The sequence below is a fragment of the Neofelis nebulosa genome, chromosome 11 (genome assembly GCF_028018385.1).
Source record: "Neofelis nebulosa isolate mNeoNeb1 chromosome 11, mNeoNeb1.pri, whole genome shotgun sequence".
NCBI lineage: Eukaryota > Metazoa > Chordata > Mammalia > Carnivora > Felidae > Neofelis > Neofelis nebulosa.
The window spans coordinates 30,990,698-31,015,760 of record NC_080792.1 but is presented as its reverse complement, the minus strand read 5'-3'; the positions used below and the strand labels follow the sequence as shown (position 1 = coordinate 31,015,760).

The window sequence follows — 25,063 nt, the reverse complement described above, 5'->3', positions numbered from 1 at the left end:
GAGAGAGAGAGAGAGAGAGACAGGAGAGAGAGAGAGAGAGAGACAGGAGAGAGAGAGAGAGAGAGACAGGAGAGAGAGAGAGAGAGAGAGACAGGAGAGAGAGAGAGAGAGACAGAGAAGAGAGAGAGAGAGAGAGAGAGAGACAGGAGAGAGAGAGAGACAGAGACAGGAGAGAGAGAGAGACAGAGACAGGAGAGAGAGACAGAGACAGGAGAGAGAGAGAGAGGGAGGAGAGAGAGAGAGGGAGGAGAGAGAGAGAGGGAGGAGAGAGAGAGAGGGAGGAGAGAGAGAGAGGGAGGAGAGAGAGAGAGGGAGGAGAGAGAGAGAGGGAGGAGAGAGAGAGAGGGAGGAGAGAGAGAGAGGGAGGAGAGAGAGAGAGGGAGGAGAGAGAGAGAGAGGGAGGAGAGAGAGAGAGGGAGGAGAGAGAGAGAGGGAGGAGAGAGAGAGAGGGAGGAGAGAGAGAGAGAGGGAGGAGAGAGAGAGAGGGAGGAGAGACAGAGAGAGGGAGGAGAGACAGAGAGAGACAGGAGAGAGAGAGACAGGAGAGAGAGAGACAGGAGAGAGAGAGACAGGAGAGAGAGAGACAGGAGAGAGAGAGACAGGAGAGAGAGGGAGGAGAGAGAGGGAGGAGAGAGAGGGAGGAGAGAGACAAGAAGAAGAAGAAGAAGAAGAAGAAGAAGAAGAAGAAGAAGAAGAAGAGGAGGAGGAGGAGGAAGAACAGAGGGAGGGAGGGATTGAGAGAGAGAGAGAGAGAGAGAGAGAGAAAGAGAGAGAGAATCCCAAGCAGGCTCCATGCTGTAAGCACAGAGCCTGATATGGGGCTCAATCTCAGGAACCATGAGATGATGACCTGAACACAAATCAAGACTCAGACACTTACCCAACTGACACATTCAGGTGCCCCTTTATCTGCATTTCTCACTAAATGGACCAACCCAACCAAAAGTAACTTAGAACATCAATTGCTATTATGGAGAAGTTTTGATCTGCCCAAGGTTACTTTTCTCAAAACTGAGTTGGACAGCATGGCTCTAAATTGTCAGTGGATTGGATGTTTATTTTGATTGGTATTTTGAAACTTCCAAACATCATCAGCCCTGTGAAAATTGCCCTGTGAAAAATCCAGTTACTAGACTGAGGGAAGCAAACAATTCAAGAACAACAAAAAGGATTCTGAGGCTTTTTTCTTCCCCATCTTCCTTGTCTCAGAACACATGGCAGCCACCTTTTGCTGAGGACCCACCTTCCATGACATCATCCTCCCCACCTACACTGGGTCCACCTCCTCTATAGCTCTGTTTCACCATTCTCATTCTCTTGCCAAACTTCCCTTATTGTCTGAATCTCTTCCCCTTCGCCTCCTTCCTCCCCAACATATTAAAACCTGCCCCGTTAAATTTAAGTCTTCTGATGATTCAAATAAACCCCAAATTTACTCTGTTCCTTGGACTAAAGCTGAATTGTTAGCCATGCAGAATTTCCTAAAATGACTTAGGAGGTTCCCATAGGTTTGCTAAGAATTTGTCATAATTATTCAAACTTACCAACTTGGTTTCTCGGATTTACATCTAAGTTGGCCCAACATTGGTGAAAGTAGCCTGATGGGAACATTTTTTTAAAGTTTATATATTTTGAGAGATGGGAGCAAGGGACAGAAAGAGAGGAAGAAAGAGAATCCCAAGGAGGCTCAGTATGGATAGTGGGGCTTGAACTCACAACCTGTGAGATCATGACCTGAGCCAAAACCAAGAGTCAGATGCTTAACCAACTGAGCCACCCACACACCTCTGATAGTAACATTTTGAAATGTTTTAGAGGGATTTAGAGAAACTGACCCCTAATTTTTGACAAAATGCTAGAACACTCCCTGGGTATCTCCACTGAGCAATTACAGTAGCCATTCCTAAATTGATTAAAACAAAATTCAGACTTGCACACAAAATCCTCATGAACCTGCTTATTACTATTATAATCAACATTAAATTGTCTTTAACAATAATTCTGGTCTTTCTTAGACGTTGAATCCACTCAAGTAGTATTTAACTTTGTTAATGGGCTGAACCATGATATTTTTTAGTTAAGGGACCAGAATGGAATGGAAAACTATGTCCACTCCATAATTAGTTAACTTGGCAAACCAGCTCACTTGAACCCTAGGTAAGTCACCTAAGAGAGACGCCTCTAAAATTCTTAATTTTCAACTTTGGCAAATGAAGGCCCCTACACAAAACCAAAAACCTCCTTGCTTCTACTGTTATTGCCAAGAGCCAGGATGTTAGAAAAAAGATTGCTACCATCTTAAGAGATTCAGGCACCTTCAGCCTTCTAGCCAGCCTTTCTTATGCCCCCTAAGTCTCAATAAGGGGTTCTGAGGAACTACAGGGGCTCTTCCCAATCCTCCCTCTTAATTGGATCAAAGAAACCACTCTCCAGAAAAGAATTTCTGTCTTTACTGACACCAGAGCTACATTCTCAGGGCTCAACCCCACTGTTTAAAAGTAACTCCTGCCTAGGAGTACTAATAGAGTTTCAATAATGGGGGTATCTAGTCAATCTCAACAGGTTCCTGTCTCTGAACCTATGTCCATCACCTAGGCCCTGTGAGAGATAAACACTCTTTTGTCCTTAGTTCCTCTACCCCTCTACCTTGGGGGGTAGAGAGTTCTTAGAAAAATATGCTACAATTCCTTTCTCTCAAAAGGAGGAAATAATTCTAGAATTTGACAATAGTAATCAAACCAACCAGGTGAATTAAATGACTTTTCAACATCTTTTACTTGCTCAATCTGACAACACTTTAGCTGAGTCTGGGGATACTCATCATTTGTCCTTATTGGTTCAGCTATCATCCTCTATATGGGCAAGATCTTTAACTGATATTGGCAGAATCCATGGTGCACCTTCCATCAAGATTCAGATAGACCCCTCAAAACCCTCTTTCCAGAATTAATACCCCATAAATAAAGAAACTCTTCAAGGCATCAAGCCCATAATAGAAGATTACAAGGTGCAGGAGCTCATTATCCCCTGCACTAGTGGCTATAATACCCATTCTTTTACTTATGAGAAAACCCAACAGCGATGGATGAAGATTTGTCCAGGACCACCAAGAAATAACTAATGTTGTTATCCCTTGGCACCTTGTTGTTCCTACCTGACACCCCCTCCCCATTTGCTACCAGAATCCATTTCCACTAAAAGTGAATTTTTATGTAATTGACTTATACAGTGAATTTTATTATTCAGGTTGATAAAGATAGCCACTATCTTTTTGCTTCACTTGGAAAGAACAGAAATGCACTTGGACAGTAATGCCCCAGAATTTTACAGAGTCTCCTTACTTTTCACACACCTTAAAAGCTGATTTGGATGATAAGTTTTCTGCACACTCTATTTTGTTACAGTAAGTAGATGATTTTATTCTCTTTGCTGTCCTGAAACCTCTTCAGTGAAAGGCAGCATCTATCTATTATAATTTTTGGCCTTAAAGAGACACGAGATACCCCCAAAATTACAGTTTGCTAAACTCAGATTCAATACTTATGGAACCTGACCTCAGAACAAGAACTACATTTGGACCCAGGTTGGCTTTATAGCATCCTGAACTTCCCAAAACCTAAAACTAAGTAAGTGCCAATTATGAGGTTTTCTTGGAGTGGCTAGCTACTTTCAAAATTAGATTCCCAGCTTCTCCCTTATGGCTCAACCTCTGTATGCTTTACTAAAAGAAATGACATACCTAATCCTATTATATGGATCCAGAAGATCTAACTTTTGGGACTTTAAAGTCTAATAAAGCTCCCTCAGACATCCTAATTATCAATTTCCCCTTTTCCTCTTTGTATGTGAAGAAAGGGAATGAATGCCATTGGAATACCCACCCCAAAACATACAGACCATTATTAACCCATAGGGTACTGTAGCCCAAGGATATCCTTCTTGCCTCAGAACCATTCCTACCACTCCCCTTTTAGTTAAGGCTACTGAAGAAGTCATGGGATCCCCTTTAACCATCCTTGTATCTTCACCAACTGTAAAACTGCAAACATTTATACCCCTAGTCCCTATGCCTTTAGGATAGCTCCTGACTTTGGGATGCTAGGAAACATTAATGTTTTCTTACCTCCAGTGTGGAAAAGTTAAAAATGGATCCTTTATCCAAGATTTACTAGATACCATACTTTTGCTGGATGCTCTGGTTATTAAGGTTCCTAGGCATTCCAAATTCAACTCTCTGGAGACCAAAGAAAACCCTAACCCTAACCACTGTTATTTCTACCAAAAACACTGCTTTCAAGGAAATTAATAGCCAAACCTCAGTTGTAGTTGAAAAAGATGTTCTCCCAAATGATATTTGGAAAAATTGCCCAAAGATACTCAGAAATTGGACCCAGGAAAGAAATACAATATTGACAACCTAGTAAGTGCTCATTCAATAAAAAGGGAGAACTCTGGTTTGGGACAAGTAGCAATTTGGTACTATGAGAAATTCCAAAATTCTCACTACTTACCACTATACCATTGTCATTAAACCATTAGCCTACTGATACATTAAGAGAATTCATGAACCAATATTGGTATAAAAATATTAATAAGGCCACAAAAATTCCCTACCTCACTTTTCCCACCTGTTTAAATTATAATGCAGGAAATCCTGCTCAAACAAATGGGCTAGATAGTTTCCCCCCATCTCATGGATTATTCATAGGTTTTAGTCATGGCTCATATGCATTTTTCACTGGACTGAAATTTCCCTTATATACAGGCCACTGCTTCTTCTGTGACTGAAATTCTGTTAGAAAAGATGAACCCTACTTGGGAAATCCCTTTTAAACTTTATAGTGATCAGGGAATCCATTTTAATGGTCATGTGCTTTGACAAGTCTGTGTTGTTGGCTGGTTTTATAACACTTTCATTGTGCTTATCATCCTCAATCCAGAGTCAAATGTACTATTGATGCTACTAAGACTCCACTGATAAAATCTGTAGAGCTCCTCTAAATACCTTGACCCAAAGCACTTCCTTTAGTCCTTCTAAATCTCAGAGTCACTCTCTTTGAAACTCAGACTCTCACACTTTGAGATAGTCACAAGATGTCCAATGTACATGGCCCCTGACTTCTCTGACCCACAGTTAATAAAAGAAGATATACTTAAACACTGTAAAGGTCTAATTGCTTCTGTTAAGAATAACCATGCTTTAGCAGGGCAATCTTTTCACAGTGCACTCCTGGGGGAGGACTTTAAGCATAATACCTTGCAATTTGGAGATCTTGTCTATTGAAAAAGACACCTCCAGACAGACTCCTTTCAACCTCACTAGAAATGTCCTTATCAGGTATTGCTAACTTATCCTTGTACTGTCAAATTCCAAGGAATAGACTCTTGGATTCATGTGGCCCATCTAAAGAAAGCACCAAACTCTGACTCAACCTACACACCATCTGGTGACCTGAAAATAAACATTTCCCAGCACTGAAAAAGAAAACATCTGAGGAGACAGCTTTTCCAAGATGTCCAGACCAGACCTTTTCTTCACTGTTTTCTTCTAATATATCTTTTATGGAAAGAAAATGCCCTGGTCCACATTTCCCAAGTCCTTGAGAAAGGGGAAACTTTCCCCCCGATTATGAGCTTTCAGAAAGCATCATCATGACCTTGTGACAATTTAATTTTTTACTTGCTTTTTCTGAAGGGTTACAAGGCTCAGAATTCACAAAACTCTTTCATATGCACTATTATCTGGCTGGATTTTTATTCAATTTCATGATTTCTGAATCAAGTTTTGCAAACTTATAGGGTATATTATTGGATAACATTGGTCTCCAAAAGCATTTTTTAGATATTAGTTTAATATATCCTTGAAGTTTTGCCATTCTTGTAAAGAGTCCATTAGCTATTGCCTCATGTTTATACCTGCACTCTATCTTTCCAAATGCACTTGGTTAATTCTTTCAGTGTGCTCTTGCAGTATTTACTATTTTGTTTTAAGCGCCTGCTTTAAACTGGGACTTCCAGAAGGCATACATGACTGTGTGTTTGCCTCCATAAGGAGAATTTTTCTCCCTTAAGTTGGAATAAATGTCAATAAATATTTTCAGTTGGCTACTTTCAGATCTATGGTCCCAGTTTAGAACCACCAGGCAACTTGGACTTGCTATTTCTTTTGTTCTGTATTGTATTTCTTTTGTTCTTAAGTTTTGTATTTGGTGCCCGTAAAACCTTTGTAAAAATGATGTACCTAATAAGGAGATGATCTTCAATGTTTACAATCTTGATAAATATGGACTATAGAAGAAAAATGTCTGAGAATTATCCCTCTTTACCTATCTAGTCACCCAAATGTGGCCATAAGTGGTTTCCAACTGCTTATGTATTTGCCCTTTGATGTAGAACATGACAACCAGGAAAGGTCCTTCCTGGCATTGAAGGACAAAATCACTAGAGTGGTAGAAAAACTGACTTTTGATCAGTGATGCTTCTAGAGAAAGGTCTTAATCAAAGCAGGAAATGTGAAAATTAAAGAGAATCCTCACTAAAGTAGTGTCAGAGGGCTAAAAGTTACCATATCAGTTACATGAAGAACTGTCCATTATACACCCCAACACAAGTGTCAACAGGAAAGAATTATTAATTATAGGCCTCAACAAGAAAATATGTACATTGAATCTTCTAGAAGAAATTGACTAACCCTGCAACTCAGCCAATGGCAAACTATCATCACTCTGAATTCTTGCTTTTTAACAATGGACTTTCATTTAAAGCACCCTCTCCCAACTTCCTCCTTCCCCATAAAGTAACATTTATTCACTGGACTTGCTTATGGTTTTACCATAGCTTGCATATTCCAAATTGGAATTCTCTGCTCTTCCTAGGAAGTTTCAGTGACTAGATATATAGCACATCAAAAAATATATAATTTGAAGTGTTTGGAGGACAATTATTTGTATCATTTCTAATAAGGAGGAGAATAATTCAATACATTTATAATTAAACTGAACTTACTTAGTTAGAGTTTCATCTAAATTAATGTAAATATTGTTATTTAAGTCTATTTTTATCGATTTTTTTATATTTAGGTCAGAACAAAGAATATTTAGGTATCAGAGATAACTCATTACCAAAAATTTTACACTTCTGCTATACTGCTTATCACAATTTGTTGCAATTTTTAATTTAGCATCTCCCATTGCTCCAAACCTTAAGCATTTTAAGAACAGAAGCAAAATTCTATTCTATCCTGCATTTTCTTCACCTAGGATAGTACCTTCATACATACAAAGGGATTCCATAAGAGGAGTGAAGTAAGAAATAGCTTGCACAGGAGTGTAGATAGAATCTAGTAATAGCTGGCTCAGTGGCTTGCTCTATTATTTTAGTTAAGTCATTTAACCTCTGTAAGACTTAAATTTTTCATTTATAAAATGAGTAACCATTTTTTTCAAGGGATCTGAGACCCATAGGTAGAAAGTACGGAGAGGAAAATGTAATCTCATTGTAAGAAAATACTTTCAAATAATTAAAGTTTCCTAAAATCTCTTGTCTGTTTCCAGAAACAGAGTACCTAATCATCTGACTTGGTCAAACATAAGCTTAATGAGCATTTGGCAGGAGCATTGAGAATTGAAGCACTGGAAGAATGGTTAAGGTAAAAGTCCTTTCCAACATGCTGTTTGGTGATGGCCAATGATTCTTCCATGGAATTATTTAAGTACTGCAGGGCTATGTGTACAGCTCAAACACAAACACTTAGTTGGCCCTACTACCAACATTGCCTCCAAAAGGACAGTCGTTTCTTTGTATACTGTTTTACTCAAATTCTAGGTGGCAACAGTAACGTTTCTATTTCCTGGGTTTGTTGTAACGGTAATACATTTCAACAGATGTTTAATAAGAATATTTACAAAAGAAAACAAGATGGTATTATTAAATGTGTTTCAGTGGTGTTCTCTACTGTTCCCTATGTGGCATAAGTTTCATTAAATCAACTGTATAGATTATCTCTTGCATGTGAGAGATTAATAGTTTGGAAGCCAACAAGTCATCGTCTTTTGAGACTGATGCATTTCTGAATATGATTGGCTGCAATTGAAGCTAGCTCAGAAAAATAAGGATATATACATTTTAAAAATTGTTTATTTACAAGTTTTTCATTGATTCCAGAGCATAGACTCTCAGCATTACAAAGCACTGGAGTCAATATGTGTAGATTTCTCTCTCCACACTCACCACTTCATCTACAAACAAGTAATAGTTTCCATCTCTAGGCATATTGAACTAATAAGGGCTCATTTAATTTGCCGCACTGACAGCTATTATCATAATAATGCTGCATGACAAAGCTACTTAAACTTAGGAGCTTGAAGCTACTAGTATTCATGATGTTTTCTAGTTCATCAGTTTGTGTGGTGGCTAGAAGAGATGTGCGTCAGATTGTGAGTGAGCTGGGCTTTGCTCTAGTCTTTGATTTGAGTCTAGGTCTGTTCCATGTGTTTCCCTCATTTTCCTGTAACCAAGGGTTACCTGCCTCATGCCTTCTCTTCATGCATAGCAGAAGCACCTTTAGTGCCTAAGACCTCAACCAAGAACTAGCAGGTTGATTCATCTGCTGACAATTCATTGACCTGGGCAGTGTAATATGGCCAACCCTACACCAATGGAGAGGAAAAACATCTAGTTATCCATGATTACATTAATACCAAATGTGACCAGGTAAGTGTTCATACATTCTTGTAGACTGACTATTAAAAATACAAAGGGTGGGGTGCCTGGGTGGCTCAGTCGGTTGAGCGTCCGACTTCGGCTCAGGTCATGATCTCACGGTCTGAGTTCGAGCCCAGTGTCGGGCTCTGTGCTGACAGCTCAGAGCCTGGAGCCTGTTTCAGATTCTGAGTCTCCCTCTCTCTCTGCCCCTCCCCCGCTCATGCTCCGTGTCTCTCTCTCTCTCTCTCTCTCTCCCTCTCTGTGTCAAAAATAAATAAACATTAAAAAAAATTTAAAAAAAATACAAAGGGTTTCACTTTCTACCAAAGCATAATTCTAGTTGACTATTTTCAGTGAGGTAGGTTGGCTATTTCCCAAGAAGCTTGTTGTTGTTGTTGTTGTTGTTGTTGTCAGAGGAGGTTTTCAGTTGTTACAAATACTTTATTAAATGAACTATTGGGACCTCATCAAGATAAAGTCTTTTGCACTGCAAAGGAAACAATCAACAAAACTAAATGGCAACCAACAGAATGGGAAAAGATATTTGCAAATGACATATCTGAAAAAGTGTTAGTATCCGAAATCTATAAAGAACTCACCAAACTCAAAACCCAAAAAACAAATAATCCAGTGAAGAAATGGGAAGAAGACATGAATAGACACTTCTCCAAAGAATACATCCAGATGGCCAATAAACATGTGAAAAGATGCTCAACATAATTTATCATCAGGGAAATACAAATCAAAACCACACTGAGATATCACCTCACACCAGTCAGAGTGGTTAAAATTAACAACTCAGGAAACAATGGATGCTGACAAGGATGTGGAGAAATGGGAACCCTCTTGCACTGTTGGTGGGAATGCAAACTGGTGCAGCCACTCTGGAAAACAGTATCGAGGTTCCTCAAAAAACTAAAAATAGAACTACTCTATGACCCAGCAATAGCACTACTAGGAATTTATCCAAAGGATACAGGAGTGCTGATTCATAGGGGCAATGTTTATAGCAGCACTTTCAACAATAGCCAAATTATGGAAAGAGCCCAAGCGTTCATCAACTGATGGGTGGATAAAGAAGACGTGGTTTATATATACAATGGAATATTAGTTGGCACTAAGAATGAAATCCTGCCATTTGCAGCAATGTGGATGGAACTGGAGGGTATTATGCTAAGTGAAATAAGTCAGTCAGAGAAAGACAGATATCCTATTTTTGCACTCATATGTGGAAATTGAGAAACTTAACAGAAGACCATGGGGAAAAGGAAGGGAAAAACTAGTTATAAACAGAGCAGGAGGGAGGTAAACATAAGAGACACTTAAATACAGAAAACAAACTGAAGGTTGATGGGGGGGGGTGGTGGAGGAGAGGGGAAAATGGGTGATAGGCATTGAGGAGGGCACTTGTTGCAATGACAACTGGGTGTTGTATGTAAGTGATGAATCACGGGAATCTACCCCCCAAACCAAGAGCACACTGTATATACTGTATGCTAGTGATCTTGATAACATGATGTTAAAAAATACTTTATTACATTGAATGACATTTAACCTACTCAATCTTCTTGTAATTAGGCTTAAAGTTCCCCTGAAAAGAAGTATATTTTCCCTTGGATAATGCAGCTCTTTCAAGTAACTGAAATAATTTCCCCACTCTAAATAGCCCCAATGGCTTCAGCCCTCCTCTTCTACCATAAGCCCATTGTCCTAATATCCCTCAGAACAAATGAGTTTGCTAATATATGGACTTCGAATAGTCTTAATAAATCTCATAAATATAGAAACAGACCACGTATTGCCAGGGGCATATACCAATGTACCAGTTAATGTAGTATTTTTAAATAGTTATATCAAAGAGATGAAATAGAACATTTAAACATATAAATCCTTTAAGTACAAAAGGAAAATAACATAATGAGGATCTGTGAACCTATGATCCAGGCTCTCAACTATTAATATTCTCTTATATTTATTCAGAACTCTATGAAACATGGCTCATTACATATAATAGTTGAAGTCCACTTTGTCGCTCTCCCCTTCCCACTGGAGAGGTAGTCACTAGCTTAAACATATCCCAAAAGTTTATCACATTCTAAGTCACAAAGCAAAATTATATATGTATCAAATAATCTCAGACTACATTTTGTGCAATTGTATTAGACATCAATAAAATGTGTAAAAACTTATGTGAAAAGAATGCCTACTCACACATCGACTGCAACATGCTGTTTCAGCTAAATGAGTTCTCAAATCTACAACTGCACTACTTTTTGACATAGCACGTACTCACGGAGGTGCATTAAAGTTTCCCATTATACATGCTTTTGGATTTATGTGTTTTGGATTCACATTTGTCTTGAATATAGACCAGAAATTATCTTTGATTATTCTTTTGTTACAAAAGGACACTTTCACACCTTATTAATGCTTTTTTGCAATAAAATCTGTTCTGTCTGATATTAATACAGGTATGCCCACTTTAAGGTTGGTTATATTTTGCTTATTTTTTTTCTAATCATTGTTTGATTTGCCACCTTTCTGTTTTCTTATGTATCTTTTAAAACCAAAGAAGTTTTTGTCCTTGTTCTTATCTACACATCTGTAAATTAATGCATTAGATTGTGATGCATCTTGCTTATGTCACCCATTCTGCCTGTCTCTAGCCTTGGTTCCATGAGTATATTTGCTGAGCAGATCTTCCTTTTTTACCTCAGTACATTTTTCCAATAAAAATTATCATCATATTAGGGTCTAAGACAAGTTTTACATACATCTGAGGAATAAACTAATTTTATCATCTTAGGTGGCAATATTACATCTACATTTATATTTTTATATTTAAAACATTATGGGAATGTTGAAATATTCTGTTGGCCAAGAGTCACATTTCCCTTCCAATTCTTTTCTTATTTAATCCCCCATCGCTGTTGTGAATTTGTTCTTGTCCCGTTTGAATTGTTAAACTCTTCTTTGTGATAAATGGATTTGAGATTAAAGCCTAAACTGGACTCAAAGATTAGAGAAAGCTATGAAAATTACCTACCTGACCAGCAGTGTCCAAAATGTCCAAATAAGCTGGCTCATTGTCAATTCTAACCTGGGTCTTATAAGCATCTTCTGAAAAACACAAGACAGAATTTATACTCAAATATATTAATCTGAAAGACATGGTTTTTAGATTTCATAACCAAGAATTTCTAAATAGGTTAACTAAATAAAAGAATCAGAGATTCTAGTTGAGTACACAAAGTGAGAAGGATAACCCAGGAAAATATAGGAAAGAATTTCCGCTTTAAGATTTATTTCTCCTTCATTAGAACAATATTATGATTTGAGGTACCTTGGTCATATTACCTACAGAACAAATTGTGAAACACATTTATCAGTCTGTTGTTCATCATGCACTGCATATTCGCATCGCAACATCCTATTCAATGTAAGACTGAAAGCTTTTCCTCTAAGATCAGAAACAAGACAAGTATGTCTACTTTAATCACTTCTAATTAACATAGTTCTAAAGTCCTAGCCAGAGCAATGAGGTAAGAAAAATAAATAAAAATCATCCAAATTGGAAGAGAAGCAGTAGAATATTCTATTTACAGATAGCATGATTTTATAAATAGAAAGCTCTAAAGATTCCATGGGGCTAGGGGAAGGGAGGACTTTTGGAACTTCTAATAAATTCAGCAGTTACAGGATACAAAAACACGAAAAGTCAGTTGTGTTTCTATACACTGATGATAAACAATCTAAAAAGAAAACAAAATGTTTCCATTTATAATAGCACAAAAAGGAATAAAATACTTAGGAATAAACTTAACCAAGAAGGTAAAGAATTGTACACCAAAAATTGTAAGAAGTTTTAATATGTTTGTGTACTTGTTAACTTATACATGCCTATATACTCTGGATTCTAAACACTTATAAATGATTTGTAAATATTTTTTTCCTATTCTGTAGGTTTTTAAAATTTATTAACAATGGCATTTGATGCAAAGTTTCTAATCTTTATGAAGTATAATTTTCTTTATTGTTCATGTTTTTGGTGTTCTAAGTATCTATTCTAAAATTCAAGGTAATGAATATTTAACTCTATGTTTTCTTCTAAGTGTTCTATAATTTTAGCTTTTTGCCTATACGTTATTGATCCATTTTCAGTTTGTTGTTGTTTTGTTCAATATGTTTGGTAAGGGTATTCATTCTTCTGCATACAATTCTGATTTTTTTGTTGTTGTTGTTTCTGTAAGTTTGGTACTAAGTTCCCTATTTCAATTTCTTATTTGAGTAAACCCTTAGTTAATATAGCTAAAAGTTTGTCAATTTTGTTCATCTTTTTAAAGAAGTAACAGTATAATTTATTTTCTCCTTTTTTTTTTTCCCGTATTCTCTATTTACCTCTCTTCTAATCTTTAGTATTTCCTTCCTTCTATTTGCTTTGGGTTTAATGACTTCCCCACCACCCAATTTCTTTCTTTTTTAAATGTTTCTTTCTTTTTTTATTTGAGAGAGAGAGATAGAGAAACCCAAGCAGGCTCTGTGCTGCCAGCATAGCTGACGCAGGACTCAAACTCACAAACTGTGAGATCATGACCTGAGGCAAAGTCAGATGCTTAAATGACTGAGACACCCAGGTGCCCCATCCACCATTTATATTTTAAGTAAAGAGCAAACAGAACCACTACTAACAGCATTTAGGACAGCATTGAATTTTGGCACAATTTCAACAATTATTCATACTGTTGACTTTGAACCACATATGATTTTCGGAACCTTCTGGTTTAGAAAATAGTAATGGTCAACCAAGGAGGCACTTTTTAAACACACAGTACTGAGAACCTCCCCAAAACTAAGTTTTTGCTAGGTGCTGGAGATGCGAAGATGTACAAACACATGCACACACACGATCCTGGTCTCTACTCTCAAGAACTTAAACAATCACAGTGGAAGACACACATATATGCAATGGGATGTTAAGATCCAAAGACTTAGAGGCACATAAGCCTACCTCTTCAAGGAAAAGTCATACCTTATGACTGTGCTCCAGAAAGAAAATTGTGGGAAGTATAATCTGCAGGCTGATCAATCAGGTGTGGTTTCAGCAACTACTGACCATTCTGTGACACCATTCAATATATGAGCAACCACACAGTCTTTCTATTTTCTACTCCACTGCTCTTTGTATTTTCACTGATCTGCCTTTTACACATGAGAAATCGTGTGGATATTTTTTTTAATGCATAGGGTTGTTTTTCAATTTCATAGGGAAATAAGAATAGCTACTCTGAAAGGATGCTGTGACCTAAGAATCATATGTGAGTCTTTCAGATTTCATGTTTGTTTATTTAAACTCAAAGGCCCCAAAAAGAGCCTGCTGAGGCCAGGAGCATGCTGAGTAATCCAGACAAGAACTGCTCTGTGTGATTATCTGAGCCCTAGATAAACCCAGCACATGAAACATATATCAAATAAAAGCTTCTCTTGGGATCACAAAACCCCTTCAAAGAGACTTGATGTGAATTGGCTGGAAATTAAGTCAGGCCTTCTATCCAAGATTTCTTTCTCTCTTTTAAGAAGTGTCTATCACAGTACACATTCCAGTGTTGTGAATCTAGGTCACCTCCCTGGCCTCCATAGAAACTAATCCCTTTCATTTCCTTCCAATAAACAATCTTCCCTCCTGTTTCCATCCATCCACTCCCTTTGAGACCTCCCATGTAGAAATGCAGTGACAGAAATTCTCTCTTGAATACATATAAACACCTCCCTGAATTTCAATCATCTGCCTATAGATGCAGCCTGAAGTGAGTTCATTTATCTTCTAAAGCAAGAGGCCAAATGTATATATACAAAGCTTTATCAGGCAGAAATAATAGTAACTGCCTGCTATATTATTTGTACTGAAAAGCACAGTGGAGCCACATTCTTAGAGGTATCTCTAAAATTCCACCTTAAATTCTAAAATTCTACCTTAAAATACCATTTTAAAATTCATTTGAAAACACTGATCATTGATTGGACACCATTGCTTCTCTTAGGATGGGTCTTCTTCACTTTTCTTCTCTAAAATTTTACAGGCAGAAGCCACCAAAGGCCTGTATAAAGCCTCACATCCATCACTAAATACTGCTGTTATTATTGGCCAACCACTTAATCTTACTTGTAATATGGAGTTAATAGTACATACTAGTCAATGCACAGGTGTTCTAGAAGGATCAACTAAAGTGGAATATAACAATGGTGCTTTAAAAAGGAAAGAGAGAGGGAGGGAGAGAAAGAAAGAAAGAGCATGAGAGAGAGAAAAAATAGAAAAGAAAGAGGAAGTAAGGAAGAAAAAAAGACCACAATTTAAACCCAAGCCATGTTATATAGTAACTATATTGCTTTAAGTTTAAATTATTTTAAAACTAAATCACTTCTACTTCTGCCATTTCTATTTACCCATGTGGTCATTTTCCCCGCTCCACTTCCCCACCCCCCGCCAACCCAACTAATAAATCAGACAATTTGGTAGTATATGTTTACAATAATCTTCCAAAATATAAAGTCTATAATTAAAAAACATTAAGATGTTCTGAATAATCTATACAAAAATTTATTTAATTCTTTTGCAGAATATATTCAAATACCTTTAAGATGTTAGTTGTAAATGCAAAATTTGGATATATTAAAACCACAATATGTAACTGAGAAAATATTAGGTTATTGTTGAATTTTCACTAGAGGACTTTGAGAGAGAGAGACAGAGACAGCGTGAGAAGGGGTGAGGGAGAGAGAGAGGCAGAGAAAGAGAGGCAGAGTGAGAGAAAGGGAGGGAATCTTAAGCAGGCTCTATGCTCAACACAGGACCTGATAGGGGGCTTGATTCCAGGACCCTGGGATCATGACTTGAGATGAAATCAAGAGTTGGATGTTCAACCAACTGAGTCACCCAGGTGCCCCTCACTAGAAGACTTTTTCAAAAATCTTAAGATACTTGAAAAATTCTTACATGGTTTGCCTGAAAACCTGAAATGTGTAATAACTGGCCTTACACTGAAGATATGTTTCTCTAACTCTGAGGTAGTATACATCTCTAAGATATTAATCATTAACCCAATTAAAAAAATACAACATGAAGGTTCAGGTTCAGATAATTTATAAGAACTTTCTCAATTACTTAAGCAAATCATCTTAATTGTGTGTTTATATGTGTATAAAGCAGAAGCATCTTAGAACACAGTGTACTAGAAATTTTCTCTTGAGCAGAAAGAGAAACTAAACCAGTACTGATACAAATCTAATATATCAATATATTTATCAATAATGACATCGATATGTGCTTGAGTGTGTAATCTGTGCTACATACTCTGATAGGCACAGAATCTACCATGTTGAAAAAGACAGCTGATTTTTTTTTTCAACGTTTTTTATTTATTTTTGGGACAGAGAGAGACAGAGCATGAATGGGGGAGGGGCAGAGAGAGAGGGAGACACAGAATCAGAAACAGGCTCCAGGCTCCGAGCCATCAGCCCAGAGCCTGACGCGGGGCTCGAACTCACGGACCGCGAGATCGTGACCTGGCTGAAGTCGGACGCTTAACCGACTGCGCCACCCAGGCGCCCCAAGACAGCTGATTTCTATCCACATAGTTTATAATCTTGGGAGAATACATGAAAATAAATAGGTAATTCAACTGTATTATAATGAGTGTTAAATTAGAAACATTTGAAATGTACTTATTTAGGAAGACAGAAGACACCCAGAGGAGCTCAAGTTGAGCTGAAGTCAATCCTCAAAAGTAACAGATAGAAAACAGAGTTTGGAAGGGGGAGGACTGGTGAGAGGCCAAGAAAGAAAGGGAATTGCATTGATTCTAGCACAGCCCATCCTCTTGAATATAAATATTCAGTGAAATCTAATAAGGGTATATAAGCTTGCTGGATTTGAAAATGGTTTTGAAAACTGGCTGAACTTAGCTTCAGAGAAGACTAAAAGTTTATGAGAACATACTTCCCCACCATGGAAATAAGAGCTGAAGAAAGGGGTGTCATTAAAAAGTAAATCCTGGAAATACACGGGAATTATAGGGCAGAGTTTAGACTTTTTATCATGCTTTAAAATTGAGGAGTAAGCCAAGTTTATTTAGGTCTGGGAAGAGTAAGGGGTGATGATATCTGAGTTACACAGCAATTGAAATCTTTCCTATAGACAGATTTTAGTGTGGTAGTTCATACCAATCAACATTTCCCTGCTGCTCCCAGGAAAATGCCCAATGTCACTGCTCTGGGAAGTTCAACGCCAAGGGGACAACCATATACATTCTATAGGGTCCTCAGGTAGATTTTCCACAGCAAACCCGTCGAGGTGGTACAAGCTGTAGTGCTTCCTTTGGAATAACAGACACTACCTGGAGATTTGCACCTGCAGATGGCCATTACTGAGAGAGGCCATTCTAAACAGTGGCTTCTCATAGCAAGGATAAGCCAACAGATAGGTCTTTAAAAGAGTTAATAGTCATCATTAGTGAGTAGACCTGCAGCAGCTTGGCAAGAGCAGCAAAATCAATGTTCTTTCCCAATACTGTTATGAACAGAAACTATTTCAGGACATCCACATCCTTTCAATGTTAGAGCCTTCTAACACTGTCTTTTCAGCCAGATAGAGGGGTTCTTGAGAAACCTGATTCCTTGGCTCTCTTCTGCTAAACAGAAATGAGAGGTAACAGGGTTGAGCTACAGGCACTGACACTGAGTGCTTCAAGTCCTTTGTCTCTGCCTCACTTCTTGTTTTGGGGGTGAGGAAAAGAAAAGAGTAGATGTTCTCCTCTCCTTAGTTCCTTCAGAAAGAAATGATGACATCTTGTTCTACCTTTCTTTCCCCCATTTACCATAATCAGGATGAATGACTGCATAATCCTATGGCCATGATCTGTAAAATGGTTGTGTCCCAGAGTATTTTAAGATAGAATGTGTTTAAATACAGATGATCTCTTCACAGAAAAAAATAACTTTTATGGTTAGATCAGTTGTGGGAGTCCCATAGTTCTGCCAGTTCTTCACCTTCCCTCAATGGACACCTCCAGAAGGGTTCCAAGGAGCTTTTGGAGCTCAGATACAATATGAGCCACATCTAGTGGCAGAGTTTTGTTTTAAACCAAGACTGTGGTTTCTGGGAAGATGAAATAGATGTACTTTTCCCTATGCCTCCTGCTACATAAAATAAAACCATGAAAACTGTACATAGAACAAGCTTAAGATGACTCTGAAAGTTGGGGAGGAAAAGGCAGCCTGGTTAGGAACTCTGAGATCCAAGGAATAGCCGTGTAGTGAGTTCTCTAGGTTTTCTTTTTGCCTCACAAATTTGAAACTGAAGAAGATGGCAGCCTGGAAACACTAATGGGTACAGACAAAACAAAAAAGCCCAGGAGAAACCAAGTGCAGCCTAGCGAGATGGAAAACATTTAGACTATAACGGATCTAACAGTGAACCAATTTAGAACACTTCAAAAAATTAAATACTGAGGTTTAAACAAAACATATGCAGGCTTTATATGCTAAAAGCCCTTAACACTGATGAATGAAACTTAAAAATCTAAAGGCAAAAGCATATCATTTTCATGGCTTAGAGGACTCAACATTGTAAAGATGTTGATTCTCCACAAATTGGTGTAAAGACAACACAATGCCTATCAAAATTTTGGAACACTCATATGTATGTGTGGATATGGGCACCATATTTACAAGCTTTTTATGAGAAGAACAAAAAAAAAACCTAGAAAAACTAAAACATTTTTAGAAAGCAAAGTAGGAAAAATCAGGTTTCCTGAATTCATGGCTTACTGTATAGCTATAGTAATCAAGACTACATAGTATTGACACATAGCTCAATAAAACGGAACAGAGAACTCAGAAATAAACATTCAAAAGTGTAACTACATTTTGACAAAAGTGCAAAAGTAATTTAGTGAAGAAAAGAGAGCCTTTTCAACAAATGGCATAGGAAAAATTTTACATTGGTAAAAACAAGCAAACCTCTAACTCAGGATCACATTTTATAGAAAAATCAATCTAAAATGGATCAGAAGCTTGAACATAAAACTATCAAACTTTTAGAAGACACATAGGAAAAATCTTCAAGATCCAAGGCCAGGAAAAATCTTAGACCTGACACACAAAGTCCATAAAAGGAAAAGTTTATAAATTAGACTTCAAAATTTTAAAACAGCTTTTGCTCTATAAAAGACCCCATTAAGAAGATAAAAAGAGAAGCTAGAATAGGAGAAAATATTTGCAAACCTGATATCTGACCAAGGACTACTATTTAGCATATACAAAGAACTCTCAAATCTTAAGAACAATCCATTTAGAAAGTGGAAAAAAAAGACATGACTAGACATTCCATGAAATATGATACACAGATGGCAAATAAGCACATAAAACATGTTCAACATCATTAGCTTTAGCTGGCATCATGGGCATGCCACCTGTTCAGTCACACAGTACTCTACGCTTACAAGAATCCATGCTTTGTTTGATGCTCTACTATCACTGTTTGTAATTCTCAATTTTAGAATAAGAAGTCTGCATTTCTTCCACTGGATCCAGAAAATTAAATAGTTGGTCCTGATACAATAATGTGGGGAAAATGACCAATAGCTCTAATATTGAAATAAGAATCCAAACCAAAGTGGGTAAATTAGAGAAAGTTTTTAAAAATTTGGAATTCAAATTAGAGGTACTAGGACACAGTGACACTGATGGTGGAAAAGAAAAATGAATACCAAGTGAATGACTCCCAAATGTGAATATAATTGGAAGATAAGACTCCACAGACCAGTGTCTTAGATGTTTCAGGATAGAATCCAATTCATTCTGGAGATACTACCAGAAGATAATGGAAATAGAAGTCCCTTTCATTTTGTTAAAAAAAGAAAAAATTACTAGCCTTAGGTAAGTGCAAATTAAAATCACAATGAACTATTACTACATACCTATCAGAATGGCTTTGAAAAAAGTGACAACTGGGGTGCCTGGGTGGCTCAGTCGGTTAAGTGTCCTACTTTGGATTAGGTCATGATCTCATGGTTCCTGGGTTCAAGCCCTGCATCAGGCTCTGTGCTGACAGCTCAGAGCCTGAAGCCTACTTCAGATTCTGTGTCTCCCTCTCTCTCTCTGCCCCTCCCCACTCATGCTCTACCTTTGTCTCTCAAAATTGAATAAATGTTAAAAAAATTTTTTTTAAATGACAACCCTTAATGCTGGTAAGAATGTGGAAACATGAATGTGGAAACTCATAAAATAAAATTTTACAGTGTATATTTTTAAAAATCTATTACACATGTATTTATTTTCCACATGTAATATGTAAAGCAGCAATTGTAGTCTTGGATTTATTACAGAGAAATGAAGACTTATGTTCACATAAAGACACACTATTTTTTTCCCGTTTGTAGTAGCTTTATTCATAATAGCCAAAAATGTGAAACATGTTAAATACCCTTCAATAGTTACACAATCTGTGGTACATCCATATCATAGATTATTATTCAACAATAAAAAAAAGGAATGTAAGGTTGATACATGCAATAGCCTAGATGAATCTCCACCAGAATTATGCTAATTGAAACAAGCTAATCCACAAAGTTTCCATATTCTAGGATTCCGTTTTTATAATACTCTTGAAGTGACTCAATTATAGATATGGATGACAGATTAATGGTTGCCAGGCATTATGGAGGGAGTGGGTGTTGTTTTCAAAGTCTACATAAAGGATCATTGTAGTCATGAAAATGTTCTGTATCTTGAATATATCTGTATCTTGATTGTGATGTTGTACTACGGTTTGAGAAGTGCTACCATTGAGGGGAACAGGGGAAGGGGACAGGATCTGTATCTTACAGTGCCATTTGAATTTATAATTATTTCAAATGAAAAAAATAGACCTATCGATATCTTCTTATGTATAAGGAATTCCAAAACCTCAAAAACTTTTTAGCAAACTAGGCATCAAAGCAGATTGCTTTATCTTTAGTAATAAGTGGCTAAACAAAAAGCAAACTTTATGATCACTGGACAAATATTAAAACCATTCACTCAGACTGGATACACAATGAGAATAGTGATTATAAATACTTTTATTTACTTTATGCTGGTGGTTCCACCTGTTCAGCTAGACAAAAATATGTAAAAAAAAAAAAAAAAAAAAAAAAAAAAGAAACTCAAAAAGGGAAAATGTCACCATTCATAGAAAAATGTCTGTTGGGTATATAGAATATTTCAAAGACTCTACAGATAAATTTGTAGATTGAATAAATCAATTTAGTAAGTTTTCTGGCAACAAGGTCAATACAGGAAAAAAAATCATTTTTATACACAATCAGCAAATAGAATAAATGAAATTATTGTATTAACATACTGTCAAAAATATCAAATCTCAAAGAATAAATCTTGCAAAATTTTGCAAGACTTCTACTTAGGAAGTTGTAGAACATGAGAAAAATTAAAGATGACCTAAGTCGAAGCATAGGTCTTAATTATGTATTGGTAGATTAAATATTTTGATGAGGCCTGCTTTCCCCTAATTGATCTATAAATACATACCAAACAGACTTAGGTGGTGGGCAAATGTGACTACATTCACCAACTGATTTGAAGTAAATATGGAAATTAAAATGGACAAAAATATCGGAGAATCTCAAAAAAGAACATGAGCTGTAGATCACAATTTAGTGTTAATCTACAGCAATTAGAACAAGGTGATTTTGGCACATAGAAAAATAAGCCGACAAAATGAAAATGCACACACAAATGAACACTTTAAGGAAACAAATGGCATTTCAGAGCAGTAGAAAAGTAGAAAATATTGAAAAGAAAGTATTTTCAACAAGTAGCACCATTGAATAGGTATAAATATCGAAGATAATGGAAGCTGATTGCTATCTTACAATATACACAGAAATCAATTCTAGTTGGATTGTAGGTATAAATATGCAAAACAAAACAAAACTTCTAGGAGATAATGTAAGAGAATACCTTCATGGTTTGGAATAGTAAGACCTCTCAAAAACTTATATGAACACTAACTATAAAATAAAAGATTGACAAATTAAAATACATTTGTTAAAACTGAGTACACTAAAACAGATCAGTTTATCACAGGCTCTATGAAGAGACGGCAAATGTAAGCCCTAGTGTGGAATAAAGTATATGTGTCAACAAAGACTCATATCCAGAATGTATAATGAATTTCTACAAGTCACTCAGAAAGAGGCAATCTTCTCCAATAAAAGGTGGGCAAGATATTGAGGTTCTTTGTTTTAAGTAATAACATTTATTACTATCATTCATTAAGCACTGAAATTGTGCTTGCTTCATAAATATATAAATATTTTACATTCATTATGTCATTTATATCTTGTAATAGCTATGAAGAACTCTTCTCACGTCCAATTACAGATGAGAAGTTAAAGGTCATTAGAAGTTATGTCATTTGCCTATTATCACACAACTTGTAAAAAGCATGCTATTTTAGAAAATTTTTCACTTATCCACTTATAGATACTAGGTACTAGGGATACAAAGTTCAGTAATATATTGTCCTTGTCATTAAATGAGGGCACAACAGAAGAATAACAAAATCCACTTAAAGTTGGAGGTTGGTAAATAGGCCAAGACTTCATAGGACAGCTGACCTTTGGGCTATCTTAAAGTTATCTCACTCAGAAGGTAAGGAAAGAAAAGAGTATCCTAGGTGGAGAGATTAGTATCAAAATGTATGAAGTCTCTTCCTCTTTCTTGGGGTGAGGGGGCATTGATATTGACATCAGGTATTGAGGAGATAATAGGGTAAAAAAATAGATGCTTCCCAAATTTGCTTAGGACCATGCTAACCTTCCAATTTAAAATTTTTAAATTCAACTTTAAATTTTAAAATGTTCCCATTTTAGTAAATGTAAAGTAAACACCATTCAGATGGTTGATAAATTTAAAGCTGTACAAACATATTAATAATCAGTAAAAAAGCAACTATATAATGCCGGGGTACCTAACTGGTTCAGTCTGTTAAGTGCCTGATTTTTGATTTCGTCTCAGTTCATGATCTCACAGTTCATGGGAGTAAGCCCCATGCCAGTCTCTGTGCTGACAGCAGAGAGCCTGCTTGGGACTCTCTCTCTCCCTCTCTCTCTGCTCCTCCCCCACTCACATGCACACTCTCTCAAAATACATACACTTAAAAATCACTACATGATGCAAATGTCAAAATAGAAGAGCAGGTTTAAAAAACAGACAATACCAAATAGTGAACGGGTGGAGCCAAGGAGAATGATCATCTACTACAGGTGATACATAAATAGAAAATTACTTGGGACTGTCTACCAAAGCTCATCATACCTATAACTTACATGTTAGATAGATTGTTGGTCTCCATTCTTCTCTGTACAGATAGTATATCTGTACACCCTTACCATGACCTTATAGTGGGTGGAGTGTACTTACTCACTGGTTTTAGGCTTGATCATGTGACTTACTTTGGCCAATGGAATGCTAATAGATGTGATGTGAGTAGAGGCATGAAAACACACACATGCAGTGGAGCTCATGCTCCTTTGATTCTCCCATCACCATGAGGTTATGCCCTGAGATACCCACTGGTTTAAGAAGATATATACCAATCTGAAGATAAGACATTCCAACTAACAGCGGTGTATGAGGGACAAATTCATTTTATTTTTAATCAGATTTGGGGCTGTTTGTTATAAGCAATTTCATTCATCAGGAATACATGCCCATGTGCAATTACACAAGTGAACAAAAGCCATGAATGAGTATGTTTACAACAGTATTATTCATACTATCTCTAAACTGCAAAAAACCCAGACTTCATCAGTAGTATAATATACAAATAAATTCTAGTTTACTCATACAGCGGATTCTTTTTGTTTGAAATGTAGATAGCCACAGCATACAACAAGCCTGAATCTAATAATCCATTTTGAAAAAGCTAGACATGTTTCTATTTATATAAAATAGAAAACTAAACATCTAAACTAAGATATATTTATTGGAAAATAATTTCTTATCCAGAGTGAATATTATTTGGATATTTACTTTGTAAAATTTCAATACTTTGTATGTTTTCCTGTAAATGTATTATATTTTTATTTTTTTATTTTTATTTTTTTTTTTTAAATTTTTTTTTCAACGTTTTTTATTTATTTTTGGGACAGAGAGAGACAGAGCATGAACGGGGGAGCGGCAGAGAGAGAGGGAGACACAGAATCGGAAACAGGCTCCAGGCTCCGAGCCATCAGCCCAGAGCCTGACGCGGGGCTCGAACTCACGGACCGCGAGATCGTGACCTGGCTGAAGTCGGACGCTTAACCGACTGCGCCACCCAGGCGCCCCTGTATTATATTTTTAAAAGTGTTTTTAAAAGGGAATGTTTTGAGCTCAAGCGTAAAATGGGATAAAATATCCCATTCCTATTCTCTAATTGTTCATATTGTTTAAGGTAATATAAGTAGACAGTTAGGGGTCTCTGGGAAAAGATAAGGGGTAGCTTTCTTGACATATAAGTCACTTTAGGCCCCAGGCCCTCTTGTGATATATGCCTGACCAGTACCAGTTGTCCAAAGCACATTTCTTGCAGAACTTCCTGGAATATAAAAAAGAATAGAATCCAGTAGATAATGATTTTAAGAGAACAAAAGAATGGAAGAACAAAAAGCCACCATCAGGCCAGGAGATTAGCCTAATCATACCAGCAACAGTAATAGTGGTCAAATTCCCAGTGCTGGTTCCAAAATAAAGACTGACCAGGCACACATTCTTAAGTTATCTTTGTAGGTTTTAAACCCCTTTGAACACTCAAATACCAGACTAACTGAAGACAGAATTGAACCCTGCTGGTTCCTCATGACTTTGACCTGGATTCTATCACCTAAGAGGACTTTCGCCCCAAGTCCATGCTGAATTCCCCATCACACAAACCCCCTCATGAATATGTATGCACCTTTAGCTTACAACTGCCCCAGTTTTGTTGTTCGTGGCAGACACTGCTTTGGGAAATATACCCTGTGTTCTCTTTTACTTGTTGTAATTAAAACCTTTTATTTTTCTATTCTTTGGCTTTGTTGTCTTTTGGCTTGACACCCACCAAGAAGGGGACCCAATTTTGGGTAACAGCAACACAATATTTGCATAAAATTAAATGATGACTTATTGTTTGGTAATGATTCTTTTTCCTTTAATCTGTATCATTTTTATCTCATGTATTAAAATGATAATTTCTAAGATATTTAATATTCATATGAAATAATTTCTGACAATGCTGGTGAATACAGATTATAGAGATGGAAAACAGAATGACGCTCAAGGA

At 36.8% G+C, this 25,063-nt stretch overlaps 1 protein-coding gene across 1 annotated transcript in view; it reads right to left on the bottom strand.

Moving 5' to 3' along the window:
• The window catches only part of RIT2 (Ras like without CAAX 2), a 382,458-nt gene that overhangs the window by 239,360 nt on the left and 118,035 nt on the right, over positions 1 to 25,063 (bottom strand). Inside the window, exon 3 of the mRNA XM_058692239.1 lies at positions 11,750 to 11,823. Within this exon, the coding sequence (XP_058548222.1) occupies positions 11,750 to 11,823 (74 nt within the window). The remainder of the gene's footprint in view (positions 1 to 11,749; positions 11,824 to 25,063) is intronic.